Genomic DNA, 27,795 nt, shown 5'->3' with positions numbered 1-27,795 from the left:
TTACTTTGAGATAAAACCTTAAAAATAGTACCATAACAAATAATAATAGTTATTTATTAGAGTAAAATAGGCGTTTTAAAATTACTGCCTTCGCTAAAGCTCGTATAGTAAACTTCATCATTTTACTCCCTATTAATTATTTTACTGCCTCATCTGTAAAAGTCAATAAAGTATACTTTTTGAGTGAAGGCGAAAAATATATTATTTTATTTTATTATACTGAATCTTCTAATCTTGACCAACTTTAAAGTATACAAACTCAAAAATTAGCGAATCGTCGAATTTAGATCATCAGGTTGACAAAAAATATAAGTTACGCTTTTCTTTTTAAATAGGTAGGTATTATATGAAACCGATTTTGGGGAAGTTTGAGTATCGTTGATATAAATATTTTTGATAGAATCATAAGATCAAACGAACTTACCTGTAAGTGAAGTTCGATCTTGATTATATGAAGGCCTCATCGAAATAAATAAACAACACGTAGTATCTCCGCCTCTGGCTTAACACACAGATTTTAAAGCATATTCGATAAAAAAAACCCTAGCGCGCTCCCCTCTCTACGACTCGTCCCCGTTCAACCTAGTTATTTCAAAGTTACTGTTGCAACTAAGGGACTTTGTTTCTAGAAAAAGTTTGGGAAGAGGTGGGACTTATTTATTTCGATGAGGCCTTCATATAATCAAGATCGAACTTCACTTACAGGTAAGTTCGTTTGATCTTATGATTATACTCGGCCTCATCTCATAAATAAACAACACGTAGATGTTTAAAGTACAGTTGCAACAGTTTATTTCATCTAAGAAAACTTTTATTAATTAGATTTAACTAATAATATAAATTTTAACAGTCATCAACATTTCAAACGTAAAATTCAAACTTCATTATCGTTAGTAATAATTCGTATAATATATATCTACATTACTGCACACCAACCTTCTAAATTAAACAGGCAGAAGTAATACAAATAATATGTAATAAACACAGAACATTTAAATATTATAAACTTAGAAACTTATTATAAAGTGAATATATCTTATCAATTAGTTCAAAGACAAAATAGCATTCGCAAAATCTTTATTATTGTTGACCAAAGGTCTGTTGTAAAAATTTGCAAAGGTTTTGGAATTTTCAGACCACCCTGCAGCCCGTCTAATCGTATCGAAATTAACACCCTGTCGTGCTGCCGCAGATGTAGCCGCATGCCGTGTACTCTGTGGCTTAAAACGGTTTACGTCCACACCACTCTTTTTCAAAAAGCACTTAATCCATTTACCAATGGTTTGCGTAGTTGCTCTGTGGTGCGGCTTTTTAATGGAAATAAATAAATATTTACAACCACTCCTTAGAGTATCAGTTATTACCAAATAAGTTCTAAGACACCTGGCCACACAGACTATAGGCTCAGAGTTAAAAAATGGCAAAACTAAAAAGGGCTGACTTTTATTAAATCTCGATGTTTTAATCTTCCCTGGAATAGGAATTTCTATTTTGTCATCTTTAATACAAATGTTTGCTATTTCAATTAAACTTAGTGTCTGTAGTCTGTGCCCAGTAGCCAAGGCCAGCAAGGTTGCCAATTTTTTAGTAATGACTTCTAAAGATAATATTTCATTCTTATCAAGTGAACAAATGAAATTTAAGACAATTCCCGGATCCCATATGTTTTCATATTTTGGTAAAGGTTGCCTCACTCCAAAGACTCCTTTAAAAAATCTTTTAAGTCGGAAATCATTACCCAAAACAGGACCTGCTATTTGCCCTAAGGCTGCTCGATATGTATTCAAGGTTCCATAGGATGAACCCTTCTCAAAAAACAAGGTTAAAAATTCCAAAACCCTTTCTACAGATACCTCATATGGGTTAACATTTCGATTGCTGCAGAATTCCCACCATAACTTGAGCCCTGAAGTGTATTGCTTCAATGTGGAGAGGGAAATAGATGACAAACAAATGTTTATTTAACTCTCTGGAATATCTTGCCTTGATAGAGCTTCCCTGATAACCTCCCGGCCACCAGGGAAAGGTTTCTCCACATGGGGTGCGGAATTCTGCCAAAAGAAAGCAAGTTATAGTTGGGTTTTAATATTACTGGATCCGTTGTCAATAAGGAACAAAAAAGCGGGTACCAAGGTTGCGAGACCCAGAAGGGTGCAACCACAATACCCTCTGCTTCATCCTCAATTATCTTTTGGAGGACTTTTGAAATCATTGAAAATGGTGGAAACGCGTAAAAATCCAAACCACTCCAATCCAGTGTGAATGCATCCACCATAAAAGCTTCTGGATCTCGCATCCATGAAGTAAATCTGAAACACTTTTTATTCAATCGACTGGCAAATAAATCGATTTTTGGAACACCAAATTTCTTAGTTATTAATTTAAACGAGTCTAAATTTAAACTCCACTCAGTTTCCTTATGAACTTGGCGAGAGGCCTTGTCCGCTTCAATATTATCTTTTGAATTAATATAGCTAGCAAATAAAAAGACATTTCTATTCTCACACCAAGACCATATTTGTTGAGTTATCTTATTAAGTTTTTTGAAACGAACACTGCCCATTCTATTAACACATGATAATGCTGTGGTGTTGTCAATTCTACATAGAATATGACAGTCTCTATAGCTTGATAAAAAACTCTGAAGCCCATACAACAAGGCCAAAAGCTCTAAACAATTGATATGTAAAAGTTTTTCAGATTCATTCCAGAACCCAGAAGCACTATTATTTCCACAAAAAACCCCCCATCCTGTCTTGGATGCATCAGTAAATATTTCAACCTCATAATTTTTAACACAAACTTCATTACATGCAATAGGAATATTTTCTTTAAATTAAGCTAAATCGTTAAGTAGTTTAGATGAAACTCTTATTTTTTGATCATAATTTCCTTTTGCCTTTTTAAGCGCTAAATATTTATGACACTCTAGAAGTTTAGTGTGTCTAAAACCAAACTTTAAGGCTGGACAAGCGGAAATAATAGTGCCAATAAATCTTGCAAAAACTCTAATTGTACATACAGGCAGCTTCATAAAAATTTTTATTAATTTTAAAATATGGACTATTTTCTTTGAAGGCAAAGATATTATCATCTTGTTGGAGTCAAACTGAAAACCCAAAAATGTACAAGAGGTAGTAGGTTCCAATACACACTTTTTATGATTTATTAAAAAACCTAGTCTAATGAGAATTTCAAGGGTTAAATTTAAATTATCTTTACATTGTTCAAATGATTTTCCTATTATGAGAAAATCATCTAAATACCCTATAATTAACACACCCCTCTCTCGTAAATATGCCAGTATTGGCTTTATAATTTTTGTAAAAACCAAGGGTGCACAGCTTAAGCCGAAGGGTACACAATTATATTGATATAATAAACCCTGAAAAAAGAACCTCAAAAATTTTTTATGGTCTTCTTTTATAGGTACTAAATGATAGGCATCCTTAAGGTCTATCTTGCAAAAATAACAACCTCTAGTCATTAGGCGGGCAACCACTTTCCTATCTTCTAATTTAAAATGGGAATTTTTAACAAATTTGTTAAAGGATTTTAGATTTAAAATTAATCGGTTTGAACCATCTGGTTTTGGTACAATAAAAATCTTTGAAACAAATTGATTATCACACTTCAAGGCCCTGGAAATAGCTCCACTAACCGTTAATTCCTTTATTAAGGAATCTAAAATTTTTTCCTCGTTATTTGACCATTTGGTCTCCTTAGGAATTAAGGTTTGAATTGGATTTCCAATAAGAGGAATTTCCAGACCTTGAATATAGGAAATGATTTTCCTATGAACTGAAAGTTGGAGCCATTGTTCTACAAAAAACTTTAATCTACCACAAGGAAGCGTACACACCTGATGAGTTACCTCCTCTTGTCCAGTGGACGAGATCCTTGCAGTCTCTTGCCTTGGCTGGAAACTCTGTAATATCGACTGTTCATTGATGTTGATGTCTGAGCCTTCAATTGAACTCTTTGTCCAGTCGCCCTCCTGGCTCTGTAACTCGGGGCTGGACGGTAAAAGTTTTCCTGCTGGGTTGAGGCTGAGGTTGAAGCCTTAGAACCCACAGGCCTTGTTCTAGCTTTTTGAATTAACTTCTTAAGAGGCCTCAGTTGCTGTCCCGACTTCTTTAATTCTTTGGCTGCTCTAATTCTTCCCTCTAAGTCAGAACCAAATAACAGCCCTTCTTGGATAAGACTTGCTGTAAGAACTTCATTTAAATCCTTATTTAAAGTCAATTTAATACGGTCCCTCCTTGAAATGGAATAAGTATAATGTAGGTCCGCTAAAATTCGGCCTACATCACTTAAACTTGCCATGTATTCTTTATTGCCCCCCCCCCCCCTCTTCTTTCACCATGTTGGATAATACTGAACCAACCAAAACCAAAGCAGCTCCAGCTTGCTGTTGGAACTGAACAAGCCTTTCAGCTCTCTTAAGAACCGGCTCAGATATAGCGGCCTTCACCTCCGGGTTTATCTTAGGTGGCTCCAAATCTTTACAATTTTCGGGGGGCAGATATTTTTCCATTATATCCAGTTTATTGCTTGTGTCCCATCCATTAGTCAGAATATTAGACCAATGACTTGATATGTCATTATGGATTGGAGCAGAAAACTCTTTTTTCCTTGCACCATCTTTGACCAGTATCGTTCTAACCTCCTCCCTCAACACTGGCATATCCTCTTGATCTCCTCTTGCCTGATCTAAAGAAAAACAACACAGTTTTCCCTATAAATCATGATGTATCTTAAAACAATAATAACTTATTAAAGTGGCCCCGTTCCTGATGATAACCTATATAGGCAAATTTTTTTTTTTTTTTTTTTTAGAAAAATAAAATATTTAATAAATATTTTTCAAAGTAGCCCATTAATTTTACTAAATTTACAACATTTTAAAATTAGCCCAAGTATCAGTAACAGTATCAAATAACAAGCATACTATTAAGCTTACTATGAAGCATAATAAGCATCCTGATACTAGCTAGCCACAGCCTAACATCATTTCTTCTTTTCACTGCGCTCAAATAAGAGCAAGAGTATAGCCCTATATTGATTTTAATAAACAGGTATGTATATACCCATTTATCTAGAATCTACTATGAGATATTTGTCAGTTCACCTACTATGAGGTATTCAATTAATATTAATTTTTCCTACTATGAGGAATTAATATTAAACTAGGTTTTAAAAGGTATAACCTACTATGAGGTAAACCTGATACCTAACTGGAAAATCCCATTTAAGTAGCTTATCAGTTGTCATATTTATTGCTCATAGCAAAAAATAAATAGTTATTTTGGAAAACCAAATAAGTATCCAATAAATTAAATATTTAAAACATTAAAGGCTTCAATACAGGAACACAGCTCAATAAGAGACAATTCAATACTTCCAATAGAAAAATTGATTAATAAAATGTATATAAATAAATATACACGTAAATCTTTTATTTACCTTGGACGACGTTTTGATTTATTTCCAATAAAACATTATTTCTAACGCCATCAGGCAAAGGTTGCTGCTTTTGCAGTCGATTTTTCTGGTTTTTGACGCCCCTTTCTCTAGAATCGCCTCTATCTGAATCTGATGAGGCAATGTCAATCAGGTCGACCGAATTTTTATCCGAATCCGAATTATTGTCGGTGGAGGACGGCGACCGGTGCCGCCGCTGGCTTTTCCGACATAGGGTATGTACCGTTTTCAACTGTCAGTACAGGATTGTACTGTGCTGATTTTACTGTAATTTGTCGTTCCGATTTTATACAGCGTGCTGTTTTGCTCCAAAAAAGGAACAGTTTTCAGCACTGTTTTCACAACCACAACATAACCTATAAAACCAAATTACCTGTTTCTGTTTTGTTTTTCGGTACGGTATTTTGCTTTATTAAAACCAGACCACATTTGTTAATAAAATAAATATGACTGAAAAAGCAAGATGGTAAGAATAATAGACGCAGAAAATAATTTTTGAATACCACATTGAAGTTACACCGGAAGAATACGAAAGAGCGCAAACAGGTTAGTGCGTTGTATAAGAGCTTTTTAAGTGGTAAATTTTATTATTGTTAAACATTTTAAAACCACAATTATTATTTCAGACATGATCTTTGCAACCAAACTGCTTGAAACTAATTCCCACAACGTAAACAAGAAGATTCAAGAAATCAACATCAACAACACTTCTGACGGTTTTGACATTCCCCCACTATTTTACTGTACCTACAGTAGCTTTTATCCCCAGTCAATCCAGTAAAGATTAATGACGTCACTGACGCATTTATGACGTCATTCAGTACTGAATCAGTAAACTGAAAGAAATATCGGAACGACGTCCAGTAAATTCAGTACTGACAGTTGATAACGGTACATACCCTTAGTCGGCGATGAGTGCGACGACTGCGTGACCGAGAACGATCGATCGATCTCGAGGATGATGAAGCGGACGACGGGGAAAAATGGCGGCGACTGCGTTTTGATTTACGCTGTTGGCGTTGATTCTTTTCCACTTTATCCATCCTTTCTCCCAGCTTTTTCAGTAATCCTAACACCTCATCACCTTCTTCTCGTTTTCTTTTAGACGACATGATAGAATACAACCTTCATACACAAAACCCCGATTTCGCTAAGAAAAATGAAAAGAATCACGAACACAACCTGCGTGCTTCGCACAGAAATGAAAACTAGGTTGAACGGGGACGAGTCGTAGAGAGGGGAGCGCGCTAGGGTTTTTTTTTATCGAATATGCTTTAAAATCTGTGTGTTAAGCCAGAGGCGGAGATACTACGTGTTGTTTATTTATGAGATGAGGCCGAGTATAATTTCTCTTTTGCGCGCCATCGTTTTTTTGTGCTCATGCAATTTTGTATGCCATTACTCAGTGGGACACAGGAAATCCCATGTTATTTTTTATAGGAATTGGCTTTCCTCTTTAACTTAGAGAAAAAAGTATTAAAATTTATTAAAGAGCACTAAAATCTACAGCCTATAAAATAGCGCAGCAATAAAATAGCACGTCACGCACAGACATTTTTTTACTTATTAAAATAGCTTAAATCTCTATCACTTGTTACTTTGATAGTGAAAATACCTTTGACATATATATCAATTCACGCCGATTCTGTGAGCTTTATTAAGCTTTATAGCCAAAAATCTATATAAAAAATTATCTTTTTTATTGCAATGTATTTACAGGTAACAACCAACTTTTTTGTTATCTTGACTAGTGGACCGTCAAATAAGTTTGTCATTTTATACATGACTACTGTATTGGTAGTAAATACAGTAGTCATTTGGCTTTTTACTTTGAGCAGTACCTGTAAGTACAGCGTGACAGAAAACTCATCAAGATTTTTGGACATCTAACCAGACCAATTAAAAAAAGAATAATCCAGTAGCATTTTTCAAAAATAAATATCGCTAATACTACTTCTCGATTTTTCGCACTTCAAACTTGAATACAGTAGGCCATGACCTGCTTTCTCTAAATGTCGAACTTGACTTATAAGTGCCATTTTTGACCATCTATCCAACAAAAAAAGTTTTTGAAAATTGGTCAAGAAACAAAAATTTTAGAGGGGTAGCTAACCTTTAAGTGGGACACACTGTATAGACATAATTTAATATAAGTTAATGAGAAAATTAAGAAAACAATACCCATTAATTGCATCAAAAATTATGTTTTTTTAATCTGAGACACCCTGTATTCTCATATTTATGAAAAATCCTACAATTTGAGTTTAAACACTTAACTGTATCAATTATATAGCTGTAAATTAAAATAATTCGTATTTCTATTGTATTAGATTATATATACAGGGTGTACAGGTGTATTAGATTATATAGATTATATGTATGTGATGTACATATAAGTATAAGTATTAAAATAATTTTCTTTTTTTTTCGTCCAAAAGTGTTAATTATTTGCGGATCCAAGATTTTAGTAATAAATGTTATAAAAATGTGAATATGTACTACCTACATGTATATAAAAATCCAATTTTAGAATAACTTAAGTAGGAAGTATAATATACATATACTTAGTACATATACATATATTATGTAAGTACATACCTATATTATTAAAATTAGAAGTTTTTAAATTTTTGTTATAAAATATAGGCAATTATGCACCAAAATTCAACCCGGCATTTTGTCCTGTTTAATTAGCTTTAAACCATAACTTTAAGTTTTTTCATAATAATAATATAGGTACTAGTAATGTTTCTTTGATTTTGTTATTTAAAATGTTTGGGAGAATTATTTTCTATTAAAACATATTCCTCCACTTTGTTCCTAATTAACTTCAAATGTCAACTTTTAAGATTAAGGCCTTATCAATAATAATTTTGCGATGCGGTACAAAGACAAATCAATGCAAAAAATGCCAAAAATTAAGTCTTTATAGATTTGGAATCGTTTTATTTTTCTAGGAACGTGCATTTTTTTTTTAATTTTAGCGTTTGAAATAATAATGGAGAAATTTTAATTTTAATGCGAACAAAACCAAAATGATGACTCAACAATTTTTCGCGCTTTTTACAAATTTTTTCAATGCAATAATATGGTAGGTGTATTTTATGTAGTTTTACAGAGGCAAATAATGCAGGCGACAAAACCTCACTATATTATTATATTAAGGCCCAAGCAATTTTATCTCAGTGTATCTAAATAAATAAGGCAAAAAACATAGTCACAAGTTTCTAATAATAAGTTAAATCAATATGTTAAGAATAAACTAAAAATTAATTAAAACATCCATTTTCCCAAAATTTCCTCGTTCTGCCTTTATACAGCGCGGCGCGGCGCGAGAGAATTATTAGATAAAATTTAAAATGTTATCAGTAATGGCAACGTCGCTTCGATTCTTACACGGTTAGCGCACAAAATATTCTTATTTAAGGAAGCATTGATGTCTCATTGTCGGTTCACAGCTTGCCATTTACGTGGGTTATCTATTCGTTAGTATAATTATCTTTGATGCAAGGTATGTATTCCATTTTCATCAATATTCCCCTTCCTTATAAATTTTGGCTTCTTTATTCGCTACAACCACCATTGAGTTTCATGGACTTTTACAAATCATCATTTGTATATTAACTTATCCGCAATCGAGAACAAAAAGAAAGAGCGAGAAAAAAAGAAAGATATTTATTTTCTAATATTTAACAGAATAAGTGTTGAACATCAAATATTCTTTTTCCTACTATGGTATTTTTTATCTGACTATAATTGCTAAAACGGTTTGCTTTTATGAAGAAACATACTCATACCAAAGTTTTCAAAAATTATACCTTGTATTGAGAATTTCGTTACCAAATTTGACATGCTCCACAATTATATCAGGTGACATACTTCGAATAGTATCATGTTCATCACTATAAAATAAGGCAGATTTATTGAAAATATATAAATTTAAAAAAAAAACCTCTACATTTATTTATATCAAGGTATAAAAAATGTATAATATCTATAATATTACAACATTATAAAAATTTGATTGTATATAAAAATAGCCTTAAAAAACCATGACTGAATAACAATATTAACTCCTATTCTACGTTAAAAATAAATTTTTCACAGATTTTAAGCAAGTAGCTTCTTGTAAAATATCCTGCGTACTCTTATATGATATTTATAAGAATAGAAATATTTTTATTAAAAAAAAAATGGTTGGTGACTCATTTTAAATCATCATAAAATATCCAGATTGCCACTCTATACCCAAAGATTTTTTAAAAACATTGGTATAAAAATTTTTTTAATGGAACCTGTGAATTTTAATATACAAGACTGATATATCTTTCTTATAATATATAAGAGACAAAAGATATTTAAAATGATATCATACGACACTACTCCTTTTTCTAATACAATTTTCCAAGTATATAAGAGAAACCAAAATTAATAGATATACCTCGAATTACATAAATAGATCAGCCAAGAAGATGGAACGCCTGACCATATCAAATTAAAAAGATCGCTCAACAAACAACCAAGATTTTGGCTTATATCCATCTTAAGTGGGACACACTATATAATTATTATAGATCTTCAGATGTATGGATTTCTTGGTATTACCAGCCAGGAACCCTTAATTTGTCTTGTAATTTTGGTTGTATATTGGCCATTAATCACACTAATTTTCAATGTGTTCTTTGTATTGTCTCTCTTAATGTATTGAGTTATTATTGTCAAAGATACACGAGTTAAGTTTTGAGACGTAATGTCCTTACTGCTGTATCATCAGCAAACAGAGTAAAACCCCCATTATTAAATAATGGAATGGCGCTAAGTAGTTGAGGAATCCCTGATTTTACTTTTAATATGTATGAACTCAATTTTCTATAGATTAGATAGATTATCCAACTAGGATTTCAAATAATCTAGATTAACATCATGATATTCGAGATTTGTTAGAAATATTTTTGAATAAAGATATTCAAAGATTTTTCCAGGATAAATAAATAGGTAGCATCATAAGACTAACATTGTTGGATGTCAATACTTTATGGCCTTACGGGTGTATGAATAATTCCATATTCAAACATTAATAAGTCACAATTATGGAGAATGAAGATAGACGAAAGTGAAAATGAAGTAAGAACAAAGAAGATATTGACTTATCTTAAAATTTAAAAATCTGACATTTAATCTCTGAAATATCGAATTTTCTGGGACTGAGCTGTCAAAAATGTTACGAGTGCTATTTCTACACATATTGTGCCATAACAGTTAGAAGCTGTAGAAGTCTATGTACAGACTTTTCTGAAAACTATAAAACCATTGCTGAATAATTTTTAACTGAAATGAATGATGAAAAACTCTAGTTAGTACTTCTTAGCTTACAAAAAAGGCCCTGCGCAGTATATATGAAACGCTCAGGGCAATAAGCCACAAGTAGTATTTTTTGAGAAAAACTTTTGCAAATCAGGTTTATATTTGAAAATGTGTTTTTTTCTTTGTGTAGAGCCTTTATGGAATAAAAAAATTACAAAAGTATTTTTTTCGAATGTATTTAATTTTTTGTTGAAAAAATGTGGTTTATGTCTTTCTTGGGTCAAAATAAAACTATATTTTATATAATTAATAAGGTACATTCAAAAATATTAGTTGGTAACTCCTGGTACAGAAAAAGTCTTAGAAACTCTTTGGTTATAAAAAAATACTAAAGGAAAATATTATTTCCACTTTCAAAAACAAAATATTATTTAGCACACCTAAGTTACTGTTAAGTTTACCTAATATTTTTCTTTATTTTTATTTAAAAGAAAAAACCCTATAAAAATATGTTGTTTCATATTAATGTTTTCTTAGAACAGTTTTCTTCTCCATATATATTTTCTATATTATTATCTTCTTCAGTTTAATTAATGGAATCCCCACCAGACTACTGTAAAATAGCCAGATAAAGGTTTTGTTTGATAGGTGGTATGTATGGCATGAGTTTTTTTCTGTCTTCAACTTTTTGCCATTTAGTTTTAAAGGCTCATTGTACTTACGGTCTAAGCTCTAAGCTGCTAAGATATCATGGTCGAGGTAAAGCCTGTTTGGATTTTTTTGTCTGCTATAATGGATAACATATTTTGGAAATGCGCAAATATAACCATGAACAGACTGTACTTGTTCAACAGGTCTTTTATTGGGTCGATAGCAGTGTTTTCCTTTTTCATCATTTTTTGGAACACTTCGTCCTTCTGATATCTGTTCCAATGTAAAAATATATATTTGCAAATAAGCCTTACGCGCTTAGAAGATTTGTGCAGACAAAAAAGCTTGGCAAAATATTGATAAGTAACTTTTCTAGCCGATTCTTGTCTTTTAGGCTTCTTTCGGTAGGAACGCTTCTTTGAAGCAGCTTTTATGGATCCGAATAGGTAAGTTTTTTGGGTCTGATAAGTACGCGAGTTCCAAAACGAATTAAAAATATCATTTTCCCCTGACAGAGTGAATCTCTACACTTTTTATATTTTACTCTGTTTATACAGGGTGGCCCATCGAACACGTACCGCAATGCATTACAGGGTGGGAAAAAACTTTTCGACAAAATCCAAAAACACGTCAAGTATGTTTGTCAGGGGGACAACTTTTGACATAAAAACCATTTCAAAAAACTCAACTCCCTAAGCGGGAGTGACATCCCCTATTTTTTTTTAAATAAGAAGGGAGGTCAAGTGATACCTTCTTAAAAAATTCTTGCCATTTCCTATACAACGCCGCGTAGTTTTTAAAAATCGAGTCACTCGTTCAAGAAATATGGGCTCTTGAAAGTTGAACAGTAATGTGTGACAATATCATTAAAATTTATTGAGAGAGTGAGACTTAACCCAGAGTGAACATACAACACATCTTTACGTCAAAACACTAATTTATTCATTTCAAGTAAACGAACGATAAGGATGCGAGAAACAATTTTTTGTCTTTTAAATGAACTTGTCGTTTTTGCGGCAAACTCTTTCTTTCACATTTAGTGAATAAAAATATTCGGTTTCTTTCTTCCCCTTTAAATTATAGGTCAAGTAGTTTTGCTAAATACCTGTTTTGTGGTTAAAGTGTTTAAAAATTGTTGAACCTTTAAATTTATCATTAATTATGGTGTAACCAATTGCAGAAAGAGTAGAGATTATTGAGCTTTTCTTTTAAAAAAATGAGTGTGTAAACCGGGTCGCGGATTTATTTAATGAACTGAATGCTGAGAAACATCTCTCTGAGAAAATTGTTTGCAAAGTTTGTTGGGAATTGGTTGCAAAGTTTCGCGAAACATGTTCAGTTCATAGCCAAAAGAGGAATATTTAAAATGCAGGGTTTCATGAAGCTATGGAGATTGCAGTATTGGGGGAAGTTGCAATCCCCCAATTTCCGTTATTGGGCTGACAACAAAACAAGGATTTTCCACGAAACACACACACAACCTCCCCCCCCCCCCCCCCCCAGAAGTTGTATGGGCTGGTATTTTTAAAAATTTCATTGTGGGCCCTTTTTTCCTTCCTGAAAATTTAACAGGCGATATGTACTTAGATTTGTTATAAATTCCATCGACCCAGCTCTAACAGATATCATAGTAGAGGACCGCGCGCACAATGATCAGGAATTGATTTTCTAACAAGACGGAGCTCCTCCACATTTCTCATCAAATATACGCAACTATTTAATGACAGATTTCCAGGACGCTGGATAGGATGAAGGGGCGCAATTAAGTGGCTACCTCAGTCCTTTAGATTTTTTCTTGTGGGGACACATAAAATCTGTAGTTTCCAAAACTCTACCTGCTACATTAGAATAGTTGCGAAGCAGAATTAATTACGTATGTAGCGAAGTGACACCGCAATTGCTTCTAAACGTTCGGCAACGGTTTGAAGATAATTTGAATCACTGTATGAACGTTGGCAGACAGAACTTCGAGCATTTACTTGATTAAAATGGTAATCATTAAATCGCTTTTTGCATTTTTCGTAACACATTATTGTTTAACTTTCAAGAGCCCATATTTCTTGAACGAGTGACTCGATTTTTAAAAACTAAGCAGCTTTGTATAGGGAATCACAAGACTCTTTTAAAGAGATATCACTTGACCCTCCATCCCATTTGATTAAAAAAAATTAGGGGATGTCACCCCCGCTTACAGGGTTGAGTTTTTTGAAATGGTTTTTATGTCAAAAGTTGTCCCCGTAACAGACATACTTGACGTATTTTTGGATTTTGTCGAAAAGTTTTTTCCCACCCTGTAATGCCTTGCGGTACGTTTTCAATTGGCCACCCCGTATATCACTTTCACACAAATTTCTCTTTACCGGCACACGTAGTCTGGCCGCCATGTTGTGGCTTATGTCGTTGTTTGACTAAAAATAACTTAAATATTCTGCACAAGCAACAAGAGCATTTAGGTATAGTGCTGCCATCTATTGATAAATCTTTAAACTTCCTCGCAGGTGGCTTTTATGTACAATCAAATGATAAAGATATCTCGATTTTTGGTAAAATGTAGCTTATATGCCTTGTTGCACCAAGCTTTTCATATTCCTTAATGACATGATATTCATTACTCTTAAGATATATAAAAAATTGAATTTCTTTGATTTGATTATGTTCATGATTTAGGACTTACAAGTTCATTCCCATCTGAAACGCGAAATTCCGAATTGATTTAACTTTTTTTAATCCCTTTAGAGGCCTTATTAAACATATCATACTACAAGGAAAATATGAAATTCCCCACTGACGAAGATCTCAATGGAGCGGCTGTAGCTTTAACGAGGCTTCAAGACACTTATCAACTGGATACGTCCTCTTTAGCTAGAGGTAACTTAAATTAAAACAATAATTTATTTACTTTATAATAATAACTACTTTTAGGAGAACTAAATGGAGTTAAGTATAGCTCAGAACTAACAGCAGCAGATTGTTTCGAATTAGGGAGACAATCTTATAATGTCGGTGATTTTTATCATACTCGACTATGGATGCAGGAAGCTGAAGCTAGATTGAAAAGAGAAGCCAACGAAACAGTTGATCATAGCGAAGTTCTTGAGTATTTGGCTTTTTCCATCTATAAGCAAGGTAGGAATTTTTCTTAATATAATCCTAACAGGAATATCATTACAAGTCATGTGACCTTTAAAGATCATGTTTTATAGGAGATGTAGCCTTAGCGCTAGACCTGACGAACAAACTCTTAGATATCATTCCTGATCACGGCCGCGCTTTAGGAAATAGAGTCTACTACGAAGATCAACTGAAAACTTCTGAAGACACTAAAACCGATCGGAAGAAGGGAGACGATGAGTCTCAAACTGTCGAAACTGCTGGGGTAAAATTTTACAAAGTAATATAAATATTTTAAATTATCCAAATCCAACTAATGCATTGGTGTGGAGCTAAAAATTGAATGCGGTAGTAGATTTGGTGTCAGGTAGTCTATAGATAATTTTGCATGTGTTTTATAAATAACAAAAAATGGCTAAATTTCTTAAAAACTTTTATATGCGTAATGTTTAGGTTAACTATCGCAGAGACCTATATGAAGCCCTTTGCAGAGGAGATGAAACTCTTCCAGTGGAAGTCCAAGCTAAACTGAAATGTAGATATATTACGAGGGGCAACCCATTTTTACTCATGGCTCCCTTTAAAGTGGAAGAAGCTCATCTGGATCCTGACATTTTCATTTTTCATGATGTCATATCTGATAATGAAATTCAAACAATTAAAGCAATGGCAACTCCAAGGGTAATTATGAAAAGAAAACTTCTATAATGACATCAAATGACTCCAACCCAGATGCGAAAAACAATGGAAATAACCAACAAAAACGTTGGTTTTTTGGACTTTGAGAAAGTGGTCTGAGATAAATCGCTTTAATGACTCGCGGTCTATGCAACGTAGACTAAAATATAATGATAATTGTTAATTTAATAGTAAATCGTGACTAAAATATGGGATGCCTAAGTGTGGACGCTTCGGAGAATCGAAATACATATCGACTCAACACTTTCGCATCTGGGTTATAGTAGTTTGTGAAGTTTTAATTTAATATATATTTTTTTATAGTTTCAAAGGGCTACGGTACAAAACTCTCAAACTGGCGCTCTAGAAGTAGCTGGATACAGAATCAGTAAATCAGCTTGGCTTAAAGAGGAAGAACACAAACATATCGCGGATGTATCTCGACGCACTGGTGATATTACTGGTTTAAACATGAAGTCGTCCGAAGAACTACAAGTTGTTAACTATGGTATTGGTGGACATTATGAGCCCCATTTTGATTTTGCAAGGGTGAGTATAAAATGTTTAATAGTTTAATAGGTGAACAAGTAATTATTACAGATAAATTGCTATGATTTATATTTAGTGCAATAAAATTACCGCTTAGGATAATAAAAAATTATACAATATATTTTTAGTATTAATATATAAGATGTTTAAAATTTATAGGTAACTTAAGATTCTAAGATCCAAGCGAAGTATGTTCTAAATAAACTTTTTGAAGTTCCATATGATTTAGACAAAACAAGTTGCAAAAACGTGTTCGAATTTCTTGTGGTTTTACTATGCGTCATTCTCATAAGTAACAAAGCCGTAAAGAAGCTCATTTCTTAACTTCACAAAGTTAAAAGTGCGCCTAGCGTTGCTTTTATTAAGATTTGTTTTTCGGCAATTTACATTATGCATTTTCAGTTCATCAAATTTTTATCTGTGAATAAATTATAGTTTTCAAGAAATTATTTTTAGAAAGAAGAGACCAATGCTTTTAAGAACCTCGGTACTGGCAACCGGATAGCTACTGTATTATATTACGTAAGTATTAACCAGAATTCTTTAATGACATGTCAATTTATTATTATTTTTTAGATGTCGGATGTACCTCAAGGTGGAGCCACAGTATTTCCAGAAATTAGAGCAACCGTGTGGCCGAAGAAAGGTACAGCAGCTTTTTGGTACAATCTGTTTCCAAGTGGAGATGGAGATGCCAGAACTAGACACGCTGCTTGTCCTGTATTAGCTGGATCCAAATGGGGTCAGTATATTATTAACTTCTGGACAGATATTAAAACAGACCTTAGAGTAAACTTCATTTAAGGAAATACATATAAATACGTTCAATCAAGAATAAATTCCTGATTCCTACTTCCCTTAAGCACTAATTTGAAGATTCTTAGTAAACGATATTAGAAGTAGTAGATAAATGAAATGACAATGTACCCAGTAAAAAAAATAAACTAATATTTGTTTTATATGTAATTGAGAAAGACTTAAAAGAAAAATACAAGTTTCAATAAGTGATTTGAGTCATTAAAGAGAAATGAAATGGAACTGTAAAACAAATTCAATTTTTTTTTTACCACTTTCAGAACTATATCACAATCTCAATCACAATCAAAGTCTTTAGTATAACTAAGTTTATACTTAAATGATGATTTTCATATTTATTTGGAAAATCTGTAACCTGTTTTTTTATATTTTAAAAATCATAAATGAATGAAGTGATACAACAAAAAAAAATTGAACATTAAATATTTTCTTCGGGCATATATTATTATGTCACGCTGAGTAATACCAAAGTGTTAATTTTTAATGTTCTTATAAAAATATATCAGAAAAAGACAATTTTTAAATATTTTGGAAGTAATAGCTAATAGAGAGCCTATTAGATGCGATATGAATACTATAGATACTTTTTGAACGACCTTCATACAGAAACTAAAATCACTTACTTAACGTACCCCAGAACACACATTTTTGTAGTAATAATTCATTACTCACGGGGTAAGAAATGCGTATTATAACGTTTTTACCGTCCGTTAAGATGTGAATTAAAACGATCGATGCACAAAAATAGTCTACCGATTTATTTTTTATATGTATAGCAACATTTATTTAAATAGAATTTATTTAATACTGTTCGTAAATTAAGTCGCGCCAATATTCTAACTTAAATTAGTGTCCCGGCTGCGCGGGCGCTTTATGTACTTGACAGGTGGTTTCAGAAGATTTGCTTCCACACGTTTCCAGATATGTCGGACACGCCTGCTTGCGTCATTCCGGAATGAGTAAGATTGATATCATTTGTTATTGTCGGCCTTGCCAGTATCGTTACACTGCTCTTTCCCTAAGCTCATTTCATCCCAAATTATTCGAAAGATGGTGTATGTCGATAACGACAGAAGCTTCTCCTCTTGCAACTGGATCTTTTGTAGAATCGCAATCGAGTTTGGGAATTGCTACGTTTCTCAGATCCTCGGCAAACAATTCCTCCTTTAGTCACAAATATGCGCCTAAAGATTTGCAAATCTTTAGACACACAATATGCCAAAGCATACTAAGCTGGAGCAGGAAACAAGTATTGCTGCACTTCACAGGTCACGCCGTTGCGAGTCTTTCGGCCATTAGAATGATAAACCATAAATTCATTCAATATTAAATCCTACTTTGGTTGGATTTGCCGCAGCTCACTGTCTTCGTGGTTTTCATTATAAGGAGCCTGTCGGTTAAAATAAATGACTCGAACTTTACCCCTCGGCGGCTTCTTAATTCTGTAAAGAATATCGAGAGCATATAAGAATAGCTGTAAGCATATAAGAATGGCTTTTAGTGTTTGAAGTTTCGGTGGCACAGTCTGTCTCTTAGGGTCATAGAGCCAAACCAAGTCACCATTTTTGTATGTCTGGTGTTTGGCGTTGACGTTATATGCGTCGTTCATCCAATCGCTGGGATCCTAAATGGAAATGCACCCTTGACTATGAATAACATGCTTTCTTCTACGCAGCTCACTAAAGTACCTTCCGGACAACATAGGTTTGTGGCGAGCAACCAAATTTCCGATCGCATGGGAGGCAGAGTTATCTTCCTGTCACTAACCGATTTTATGTATGATCAATGGATAGGCCAGCAGTAAGTAAAGAAACCTATCCTAGTCTCTGTGGTGGCTAGAGACTACTTTGGCCCAATACCGACTAAAGCTTTTATTTATTTGTGCCACAATGCCATCTAACTACTGATGTAATGCAGTAGTCCTCCTTAACCTTTATCTAGACTAGGACTATCTGGATATTGGTCTCTTATAAGATCACCATTTTGCCAAGTGTTATCAACGATGATGGTTCTTAACAACTGAGCATCTTTCTCCTCTGCCCGCTGACAATGTTTGCAGTCCTCTGGATAGAATCTTCTTGATATGGCATCTGCATTTTTATGGATCCTCCCTGCCCGTTATTCAGTATTAAAATCAAACCTGTAGTAGAGTGAAGAGTCCAGCCGAGGGTATAGTTTTGTATAAATAAAAGGTTTCTAAAAATACAGCGTCAATTTCTCTTTACTTTTATTTGTTATGCAACAGTTACACAAGTAGTTTAGTTAGAAAGATGTAGAAAACTATTTGAAAAAAATTTCTGTCTTGAATGTCTTTTTTTTTCTTCTGTATATACGTACAAAATACGTGACTGATAAATGTCGTTACTAATACTAGTATAGTTTAATTTAATTTTTTTGTGTATTTTTTAAATGACCTATACTGAACGTTTTTTACTTCTGATCAACTTTTTGTTTGTTGGAAATGTTTTATGTTCTGTAATTGTGTAACTATTGCTTTGTTTGCGTATTTGTATTCTAGGTTCGTATTTTGTTGTAATTTTAAAAAAGTTTTAGTTTTATCATTTATATTTTCTTAGCAGTCATCTGAAGTAGTCTCAAATCCTAAACGAAACGTCAGGCTATAACAAATAAAAGTAAAGAGAAATTAACCCTGTATTTTTGGAAACCGTATTTAAAAAAAAATGCCCGATTTTAAAGCTACATGGTCAAATCACAGCAGCAATTTCCTCCTGTAGAGGTACTTGTAGAAACTCTTGGCGGGTGACGCAATAATTACGTTCTGGCTTGGACGGCGTCTTATTAAAATAACAAATGACTTTTTGGTATACGTATCCCAGCACGACAAGTGTAAAATTGGCTGGTGGCTATGGGAAAGTAAGTGACCCATAGAAAAAAAAACAACTGAAAAAAAACCGAAACCGAAAATGCACAAAATATGCACTTGGATAGTGCAAGGCTTAAATAAAACCACTAAGACCACCATCGTGAAGAAAGTAATTAACAATATGACATTTACTGGAATATTATAAACTCACTGGAAAAAAAATTAATACTACACAACTGAAAATGGAAATATTTTCATATACTCTGGAAATGAAAACCACAGTAATAATGGTGTAATAAACACTTTAGAAAATCGATATTAGGATTGTGGCGTACTTTCAAACACATGAACTAAAATGCCTAACAGGTAGATGTTAATTTGTTAAGTGATTTTAATGCCCAAGATTGGGGAAACAAATATGCTGACTTGCGCTTCGTAATTGGCAATCATGGCATAAGGCAAAGAAATGAACGTGGACAAATGCTTATTAACTTCTGCAGAGAGAACCAGCTATACATATTATCTAATTCCCACTTCCAACATCATATCCGAAGAATGTACAGCTGGAGATACCTCGATGGCCATGCACATTTTAACCAAATTGTCTACGTTCTCTTTTCTTCGCAGTATCAAATAAAAGAAGATGGAAGAGCTCTATTAGAAACAAAATAACCTATCCCAGTCTAGATTTTGGAAGTAAACATAATGGGTCGCAAAAACATTACAACAAAAACAACACTACAGAACAACAAACGCCGCCCTCCAAAAACCAAGCCACGTAACAAAAGAAATAATAAGATTTTCCAAAATGTAATGAGAGATATCTTAGGTGGAACCAGTTATTCAAATGGAGCTCGTAAACTGTAAATCCTGACCAAAACCTACCTAGGAAACCATGGATAACTCAAAACACATGGGAAACAATTATAGAATTTAATAAAGAATATAGGATATTAATGAATAATAATCATATAGAGAGCTAAGCAAAACGATCAACAGAAAACTTAGAATTAATAAAGATGCATATATTATCGCCTTAATCTCATGTCCGCGCCAGTTTCAGATGCACGAACCACCATCATCTCAAAAAACTAAGAGACAAAAAATCGCACGGCTCGGAGAATATCTTTGCAGAAATGTTAAAATGTACTGTGAAGTGAAAAAGTATGGAAAACGGGAAAATGGTCAGAAGAATAGGCAAAATACAGCCCACTACAGAAAAAGGGCCCAATATATGAATGTAGTAACTACGGAACTATCAACCTAATAAATCGGGCCAGTAAAATATTACTGCACATCGTACAAAAAAGCTAATATAGCCTCAGAACAAGCAGGTTTGGTGCCTGGTCAAGGATTGTGAGACAGATCATTGGAAGGCTATTTGAATACAAAGTCCCGGCTATGATATTATTATGAAAATATAAATACGTTAATTATTCTCCTAGTTCTACTATTTTAGTCGTATATTGTAGTTAAAGTTGATTCGTAGGGTTTATTTAGGGTTCTACTTACGTTTGGTTTCACATTTTCATCTATATTGTCTAGTTTTTAAGTAGTTCACCTTGTTTGAGAGCCCTAATTTAAGTTATGTAGGTTTTATTATTGTAACTCCCTGTATTTTAAATTTTCTACAATTTGTATACTCGTATTTGCTTGCTTTGACTGATAGTTTTCTCCTAAAATTATTGGTTTTTGTTGGCAAAAGCAATGAAGAAAATTCTAAATAGGTATTTCGAAATTGTTCCATCGGGCTTTAAAACGCGCTTCGTGACATTTTATGCAGTGTTAATTGATTGGAATTCTCGATTATCTGCCCAACCTCATTAAACAGCTATATGATCACCACATAGCCTAAATAAGAATAGGAAACGAACTCTCAGAGAACTTTAAAATGGGCAAAAGCGTACGGCAAAGATACATACTCTCCCTTATACTTTTAAATATTTACGGAGGGTGGTTTATTAGAAGGGCTCTGGATGACTGGGATGGTGGAGTATCTATTGGGGGAAAAAAAGATCTCTAACCTTCGGTACGCGGGCGATACAATCGCCATGACTAATAATGAACAAGAAATGATGATCTCTTACACCAAATAGAACAAGTAAGCACGGAATGCGGACTGTGGCTTAATAGATCCAAATGTCATCTGATGATTATAGATCGCGCAGAAATGATTCCTCTACCCTTATAGCTTGGTGTCAAAGCCATCAGAGAAATAAAGGAAGAAATTATTTATCTAGGCACGAAATTAATAAATAAAGGTGGCTCAGAGCAGGAGCTTAAAAGAAAAAATTGGGATGGTAAAAGAGGCTTTAGGTAGACTGGTGAAAATCTGGAAAGACCATCGTAGCCGTAACAAAACTAAAATGAGACTTATGAAAGAAATTTCTATTGTTTTCTACTGCAGAGTATGGATCAAAATCCCGGACGATAAATGCCGCATGATGAAGAAGAAATGAGGTGTTTGAAATGACATGCTACTGTAAAATGCTTAAAATACCATGGAGAGTGTATTGTACAGATATAAATTTTAGGAGAACTTACAACTCAGCACAATTAAAGATTATTACCAATAATCCCACGACACATGCTAATATTTTTTGGTCATATGATACGAAGGGACGGCATGGAAAAACTTACAATCTAGAGGAAAGTTGATGGTAAGAGATAAAGTAGAGGTCACTAGTGAAATACGTAGATCAAATAAGAGACTTTACACAAATGTCGATTTCACAAGTAATGCGACAGGTAAAATATAGACATCATGGCGAAGAATCACTGCGCAACTTTCATGATTGAGTCACGACGTCCTAAAATAGGTAACGACTGAAGAGAGAGAGAAAGAGTCCCTCCTATCATTATCAGCCTTCTCTCTCTTGGCCAGTCGGAGTCTTCAAACTGTCTGCCAGATAGAACGAGCATTTTCCGTATTGATTTTGTGCTAGACTACCTTGGTCCTCCCTTTCTTCGCTGTATCAAAAACATTTCGATATCTATAATAGACCAGATGTCTCAGTCTCTTTCTTTTGCCTGGCCTGACACCAGTCCCTGACTAGGATACCAGCTCTTTGGAATGTTCTTCCAGTGGGTTTTCACATCCACAACCTATTGAAGTATTGCTGAATCTGTAGAGCAGTGTCTTCATTCCGTGTCCTTCTTTTATAACACTGGATAATTATTGATGTTCCCTACCCTTACAGAAATACTCCTTCCAGCACTTACTAAGTCTTTCCGATTGCTGTTCCTCGACCAACAGCCTCGTCATTCATTGCAGGTTCGAAAAAGTCAAAAGTCAAAAATCATTTATTGTCTTAGATACTAGAAACATAGCATAACCATGATTGCTATACAAAGCAATACATATGGTAAATGTATGGGTCTTCCTTATTAAGGTTTGTCAAAATATATGAACATACATATAATAAAAATAAAATAATATATAAATCAATAAACATTAAAGAGTTCTAACACTAATAAAATTACACAAGTTAACACATATTTGGTATGCAGTATACACTCTTACATTTATAACATTTTAAGAAGGTTTTAAACTCTCCACCGTATAAAAAATATCGCTGAAGAGCAGTGTTTTAACTTTAGTTTTAAAATTTACTAGTAATTTTACCAATTTTACTTCTGTAGGTAACAAATTAAAAAGATGGCTTCCAGAATACAAAGGAGATTTTTTATAAAATTGTATGCTTAGTGAGAAGTAAGTTTTTAAGTCTTTACTTTGTGAGTATTGTGCTGATGTTGATCACCCAATGTAATCAATTTACTTTATTTTTAAATATAATTTGAACAACCTTTAAAATATAAATACCCGCTACTGTTAAAATCTTTTTCTCCCCAAAGATTCTTCAACAAGACTGAATGGTATGTTTAATAAAATATTAATTATACGTTTTTAAATCACAAACACTCTCCCTATATCCATGGCCCTACCCTATAATACTATGCAGTAATCCAATACACTGTAAACAGAGCTATAGTACACATTCATCAATTCTTTGATATCAAGTGAATTTTTAAGTTGATTTATAAGATAGACAGTTTTACTTAATTTTTTACATACAATATTAATATGTTCCGACCAGTGCAAGTGTTTGTCAATCATTATGCCTAAGAATCTCGACGATTCTAAACCCGACAGAAAGTTGCCTTAAACTAAAAACAAATTTATTTGGCTTTCTATATTTATTATATAATTTAACCTTTAGTTAGTAGTATTAAAGTTATTTAAGAAAATGCCATTTTGATTGCAAGAAGGGAATTGCCGACGTCCACGATCTCTGGAATCACTTTAAAACGAAATAAGCTTAGCTAGTTTAACTACTTTGGCAATGCTGTGACTATTAGATGTTCTTTTATTCTAGAGTGACGTAAGCGGGTACCCCACATTTGACACCAATGTAGCGTTTTTACTGTTAGTTTAGGTGTGAATTAAAACAATCGATGGACAAAAATAGTCAACTGCTTTATTTTACACGTATAACATATTTCGACATGAACTTGAACTGGTCTCTAGGCGGTGCGGGCTCGTTATATACATGACAAACTCTGGTTCTAGAAGATTTGCTATGAGATGTTCTGCGGTATACCCGCTTGAGTCATTCTCGAATAACGAAGAATATCTTATGTCACAAATGAAGAAATTAAAAATATATATAGCAAATCCTAAATCAGGCAAAGCTCCAAGACATGACGGCGTTAGGGCTGAAATACTAAAAAACTGTGTCGATATAATTTCTCCAATTTTAACTTACGTAATAAACTAAATATTCAAAACAGGAATATGCCCTCAACATTTTAACCACGGTCAAGTAAAGCCTATAGACTACTTAGAACCCCAAAATTAACGACCAATCACTCTTACATCATCCTTGAGTAAAATCTTTAAACAAGTACTTACCAACCGAATTATAAACTACCTAGAAAAATATAACTATTTATCAAAAAAACAATTTTGCTTTAAAAACAATAACAGAAAATGCAGTAACGTCATCAACCTCACAAATGTATGACAGTATTGCCCTCCTTAGGAATATCTATAGATCTAGCGAAGGCTTTTGATACTGTAAGCCACGAACACTTGCTCCAAAAGATCTATAGCATCGGCTTTCGTTGTCTCGCTTACGAATTAAAGGTCAAAAGATCAACGCCTTTTGCAGTACCACAAGGTACAATTCTTTGAGTATTTGTGAAATTTATATAAATGACCTGTTTCTACTTCCCCTAAATGGTGATATAATTGCATTTGCCGACTATTCTGCCGAATAATAGTATTTTTTATTGAAAAGTTAAAGGGAAGTCTTTTCTCCACAAATAAAATGCTAATCCTCTGATTTCAGGAGTGATGTATTTCGGCAAGTGTTCTTGCCATCATCAGACTTGGGTTACTTAACACATACACAAATTCTAAACAATAACCATTACATGATTATTGTCTTAATGATTAAGTCTGATGATGGCAAGAATCATCTCTGTCTTGCAAGTCTGTTTGCCGAAATACATCACTCCTGAAATCAGAGGATTAGCATTTTATTTATGGAGAAAAGACTTCCCCTTAACTTTTCACTATTATATTGACTCCACTTCAGAATGGACTTCTGCCTTAATAGTATTTTTGTCCGAGAAGAGTCTTGGCAAGAAAGTGAAAAATAAAGCAGAAAAAGCCCTCCAAATATTCAAAGCCTGGTTGCAGAATGAGTCTATATATGTGACCAAACCAATTTTATTCCATTCTCCTCTTACAGAAGCTCTTAACCTAATTTTACATCATTAAAGTTAGAAAACGAAAACTTAGAAACAACAGGTTGTCAAAATATCAACATATGACATATTGGCATGGGGTGAGCCAAAACTTACCTCAGACAAATAAGCTATATTACACAAAAAATTAATAAAAGTAATGCTCAAAAAAATATTCAACGTCCCAGCAAAGAACTTTTTTCAAAACATTTTTAACATACAAGGTGGTGCGATTTCGACTGTTTTAACAGAAAACTCGTATTTTTCGAACAGATAGAAAAAAATTGACTTAGATGTCATGAGCTCAAATTTTGTAAAAAAAAAAATTAAAGTTGTCAAAATTTTACTATGTCAAACTGTTTGGCCGCTAGGGGGCGTTTCTTGAATTTGGTCGATTTCGGTAATTAGCCATAACTTTTTTGCTATTAAAGATAATTGACTTCTGAAAACACTTTCATAAAGTACTCTTTAATGATAAATATTTTTATGTTATATATTTTTATACAGGGTGTTTCATAAAGTTGATATTCCAAAAAAAAATTTTCTTATGGAACAAATATTATTTTTTTATAAATTCTAAAAGCCCTTGAAATCCTCTTTTCAAAAATATATAACACTATATATCTCATTTTAGTTGTTTCCGATATTTCCGATATTACATTGTCATTTTTCCATTTTCCAAGTCTTTTAATTTTTATAGAAGTAGGCTTTTATAAAAGGTAGAAAATACGAAATCTACAGCATCACAAGGAAAGGGAAAGAAATAAGATATCCTTTGAAATATTTAGTAAACAAGCAACAACAGGCAATATTATACAACATAATTCAACATCACCGTCCTCACATAAATTTGCTGCTTTCCGTTCTTTATTTTACAGACTTTTTAACATCCCACTTTCTCGTGAAGCTTTTAAAAAAGAATTCTTTACCATTAAACAACTAGCAGTCAGTAACTTTTTCCCTCTTAAACCTATATATAAAATGTATTTTCAGTATGTGAACAAGTATAAATTATCATTTATTTTATCAGACAACGAACAAACTATATCAAAACTTTTAGGTCGTTTACTTATTTTGGACCAATTTCGTCACAACTATCCTGGTTTTCTTTTTTTTTTCTCCCTTTGGCATAACCCCAGCTTTTAAAACCAATAATACATTAAAAAGACATCTAAATAAAACTAAAGATAAACTACCCCCGCTATCTTCTCCAGGAGTTTATGAGATTAGGTGTAAAAAGTGCCCTGCAGTGTACCTCGGCCAGTCTGGTAGGAAGATTTCTACTAGGATTAGTGAACACAAGGCCCAATATAATAAATTTAAAAATACCGAAATCACAGTGACCAGATCAGCTTTTGCTAATCACCTCCTCGACTCCAAACATAATTTTCCTGACAGCCAAAATATAAAAATACTGCATCAATGCAACAAAAGTAAAAAACTAGACTTGTTGGAGACAATGGAGATTAGTAAAGCTTTTAAAAGCCCAGATCTGTCCTGTGTTAATGAAAGGTTTGATTTTGATGGCCACCTAGTTTTTAATAACCTTAAGTAGTTCTAGACTCTTAAATGATGGTTAGATTTCTAAAACGTATTAAGTGATTTGATTGTTTAGTTGAGTATACATAGATAGTGCCACTTTATTGTAATCTTTGTTTACTTATATGTTAGGTGTTTTGTGTATGTTATGGTAAGTTTTTGTTGAATTCTCCTTTTTTCGGGTTACATAATTTTAGTTATTGTTTAGGTCTGATGATGCTCTAGTCGAGCGAAACATGTAACCTTCGTAATTTTATTAAATGTATTTGTGATGCTGTAGATTTCGTGTTTTCTACATTTTATAAAAGTGTATGACCAGCATCTTTGGGATAATGGATGAATTTTTCGAGTGAAGTAGGCTTTGGTAAAAAACAGCACATGTCATATTATGTGACAGCCAGAAAAATTGTTTATTTCTCCTGTTAGTAACATATTTCAATTTGCTGTATTTAGAGCTATATAGTGCTCAAATATTTAGAGAATTAAAAAAAAATGTATGAAAATTACGAAAAAGTTGACATGTTAAAGTGCTATTTTCTGTCTAATGAAAATTCCGAGGCAGCCAGTGAATTATATTTAAATACCTTTCCCGAACGTCGTCAACCAGATAAAAGAATATTTCCAGTGTTAAAATTAAATCTTGTGAAGCACGGAAGTTTTAAAAAGCCAAGGCCCAAAACTTATGCTGTTGACGTTGAAGCTGAAATTCAGGAACTTAATATAATAGGTGAGGTTTTAGATCATCCTAACAAGTTTCATCGAGCAGTAGCAGAGGAAATAGGTGTTGAGAAAACCAGAGTTTTAAAAACGCTTAAAAAGCACAAATTTAAACCCTACAGGGTTAGGAAAGTTCATCACCTTCAGGATGGCGACTTTCAGAAAAGAATTGCATTTTGTGAATTGTATGTCAATAAATGCAGATTGGACGAGGAGTTCGATAATAACATTATTTGGACAGACGAAAGCCGAATAGACACTTCAGGAATATATAATAGGTATAATTCCTATTACTGGACTACAGAAAACCAACATGTTGAAGTACGCGCGAACAGACAGGGACGGCTGGGCTTCAATATTTGGGTTGGAAT

The 27,795-nt window shown here is 33.3% G+C and overlaps 1 protein-coding gene across 2 annotated transcripts in view; it reads left to right on the top strand.

Moving 5' to 3' along the window:
* LOC126734709 (prolyl 4-hydroxylase subunit alpha-1) overlaps nucleotides 1–27,795 on the top strand; it is a 69,560-nt gene that overhangs the window by 39,021 nt on the left and 2,744 nt on the right. The window contains exons 4-10 of one of the 2 annotated variants that reach the window (XM_050438427.1): nucleotides 14,176–14,307; nucleotides 14,362–14,565; nucleotides 14,643–14,815; nucleotides 15,004–15,231; nucleotides 15,553–15,777; nucleotides 16,234–16,299; nucleotides 16,354–16,519. In XM_050438427.1, the coding sequence (XP_050294384.1) occupies nucleotides 14,176–14,307; nucleotides 14,362–14,565; nucleotides 14,643–14,815; nucleotides 15,004–15,231; nucleotides 15,553–15,777; nucleotides 16,234–16,299; nucleotides 16,354–16,519 (1,194 nt within the window). Of the gene's footprint in view, nucleotides 1–14,175; nucleotides 14,308–14,361; nucleotides 14,566–14,642; nucleotides 14,831–15,003; nucleotides 15,232–15,552; nucleotides 15,778–16,233; nucleotides 16,300–16,353; nucleotides 16,520–27,795 lie in introns of both variants that reach the window. The other variant, XM_050438426.1, reaches the window with a different exon arrangement.

This window comes from Anthonomus grandis, chromosome 3, assembly GCF_022605725.1.
Source record: "Anthonomus grandis grandis chromosome 3, icAntGran1.3, whole genome shotgun sequence".
Lineage (NCBI taxonomy): Eukaryota > Metazoa > Arthropoda > Insecta > Coleoptera > Curculionidae > Anthonomus > Anthonomus grandis.
The sequence above is the reverse complement of the archived record's forward strand: the minus strand, read 5'-3'. Positions and strand labels throughout refer to the sequence as shown.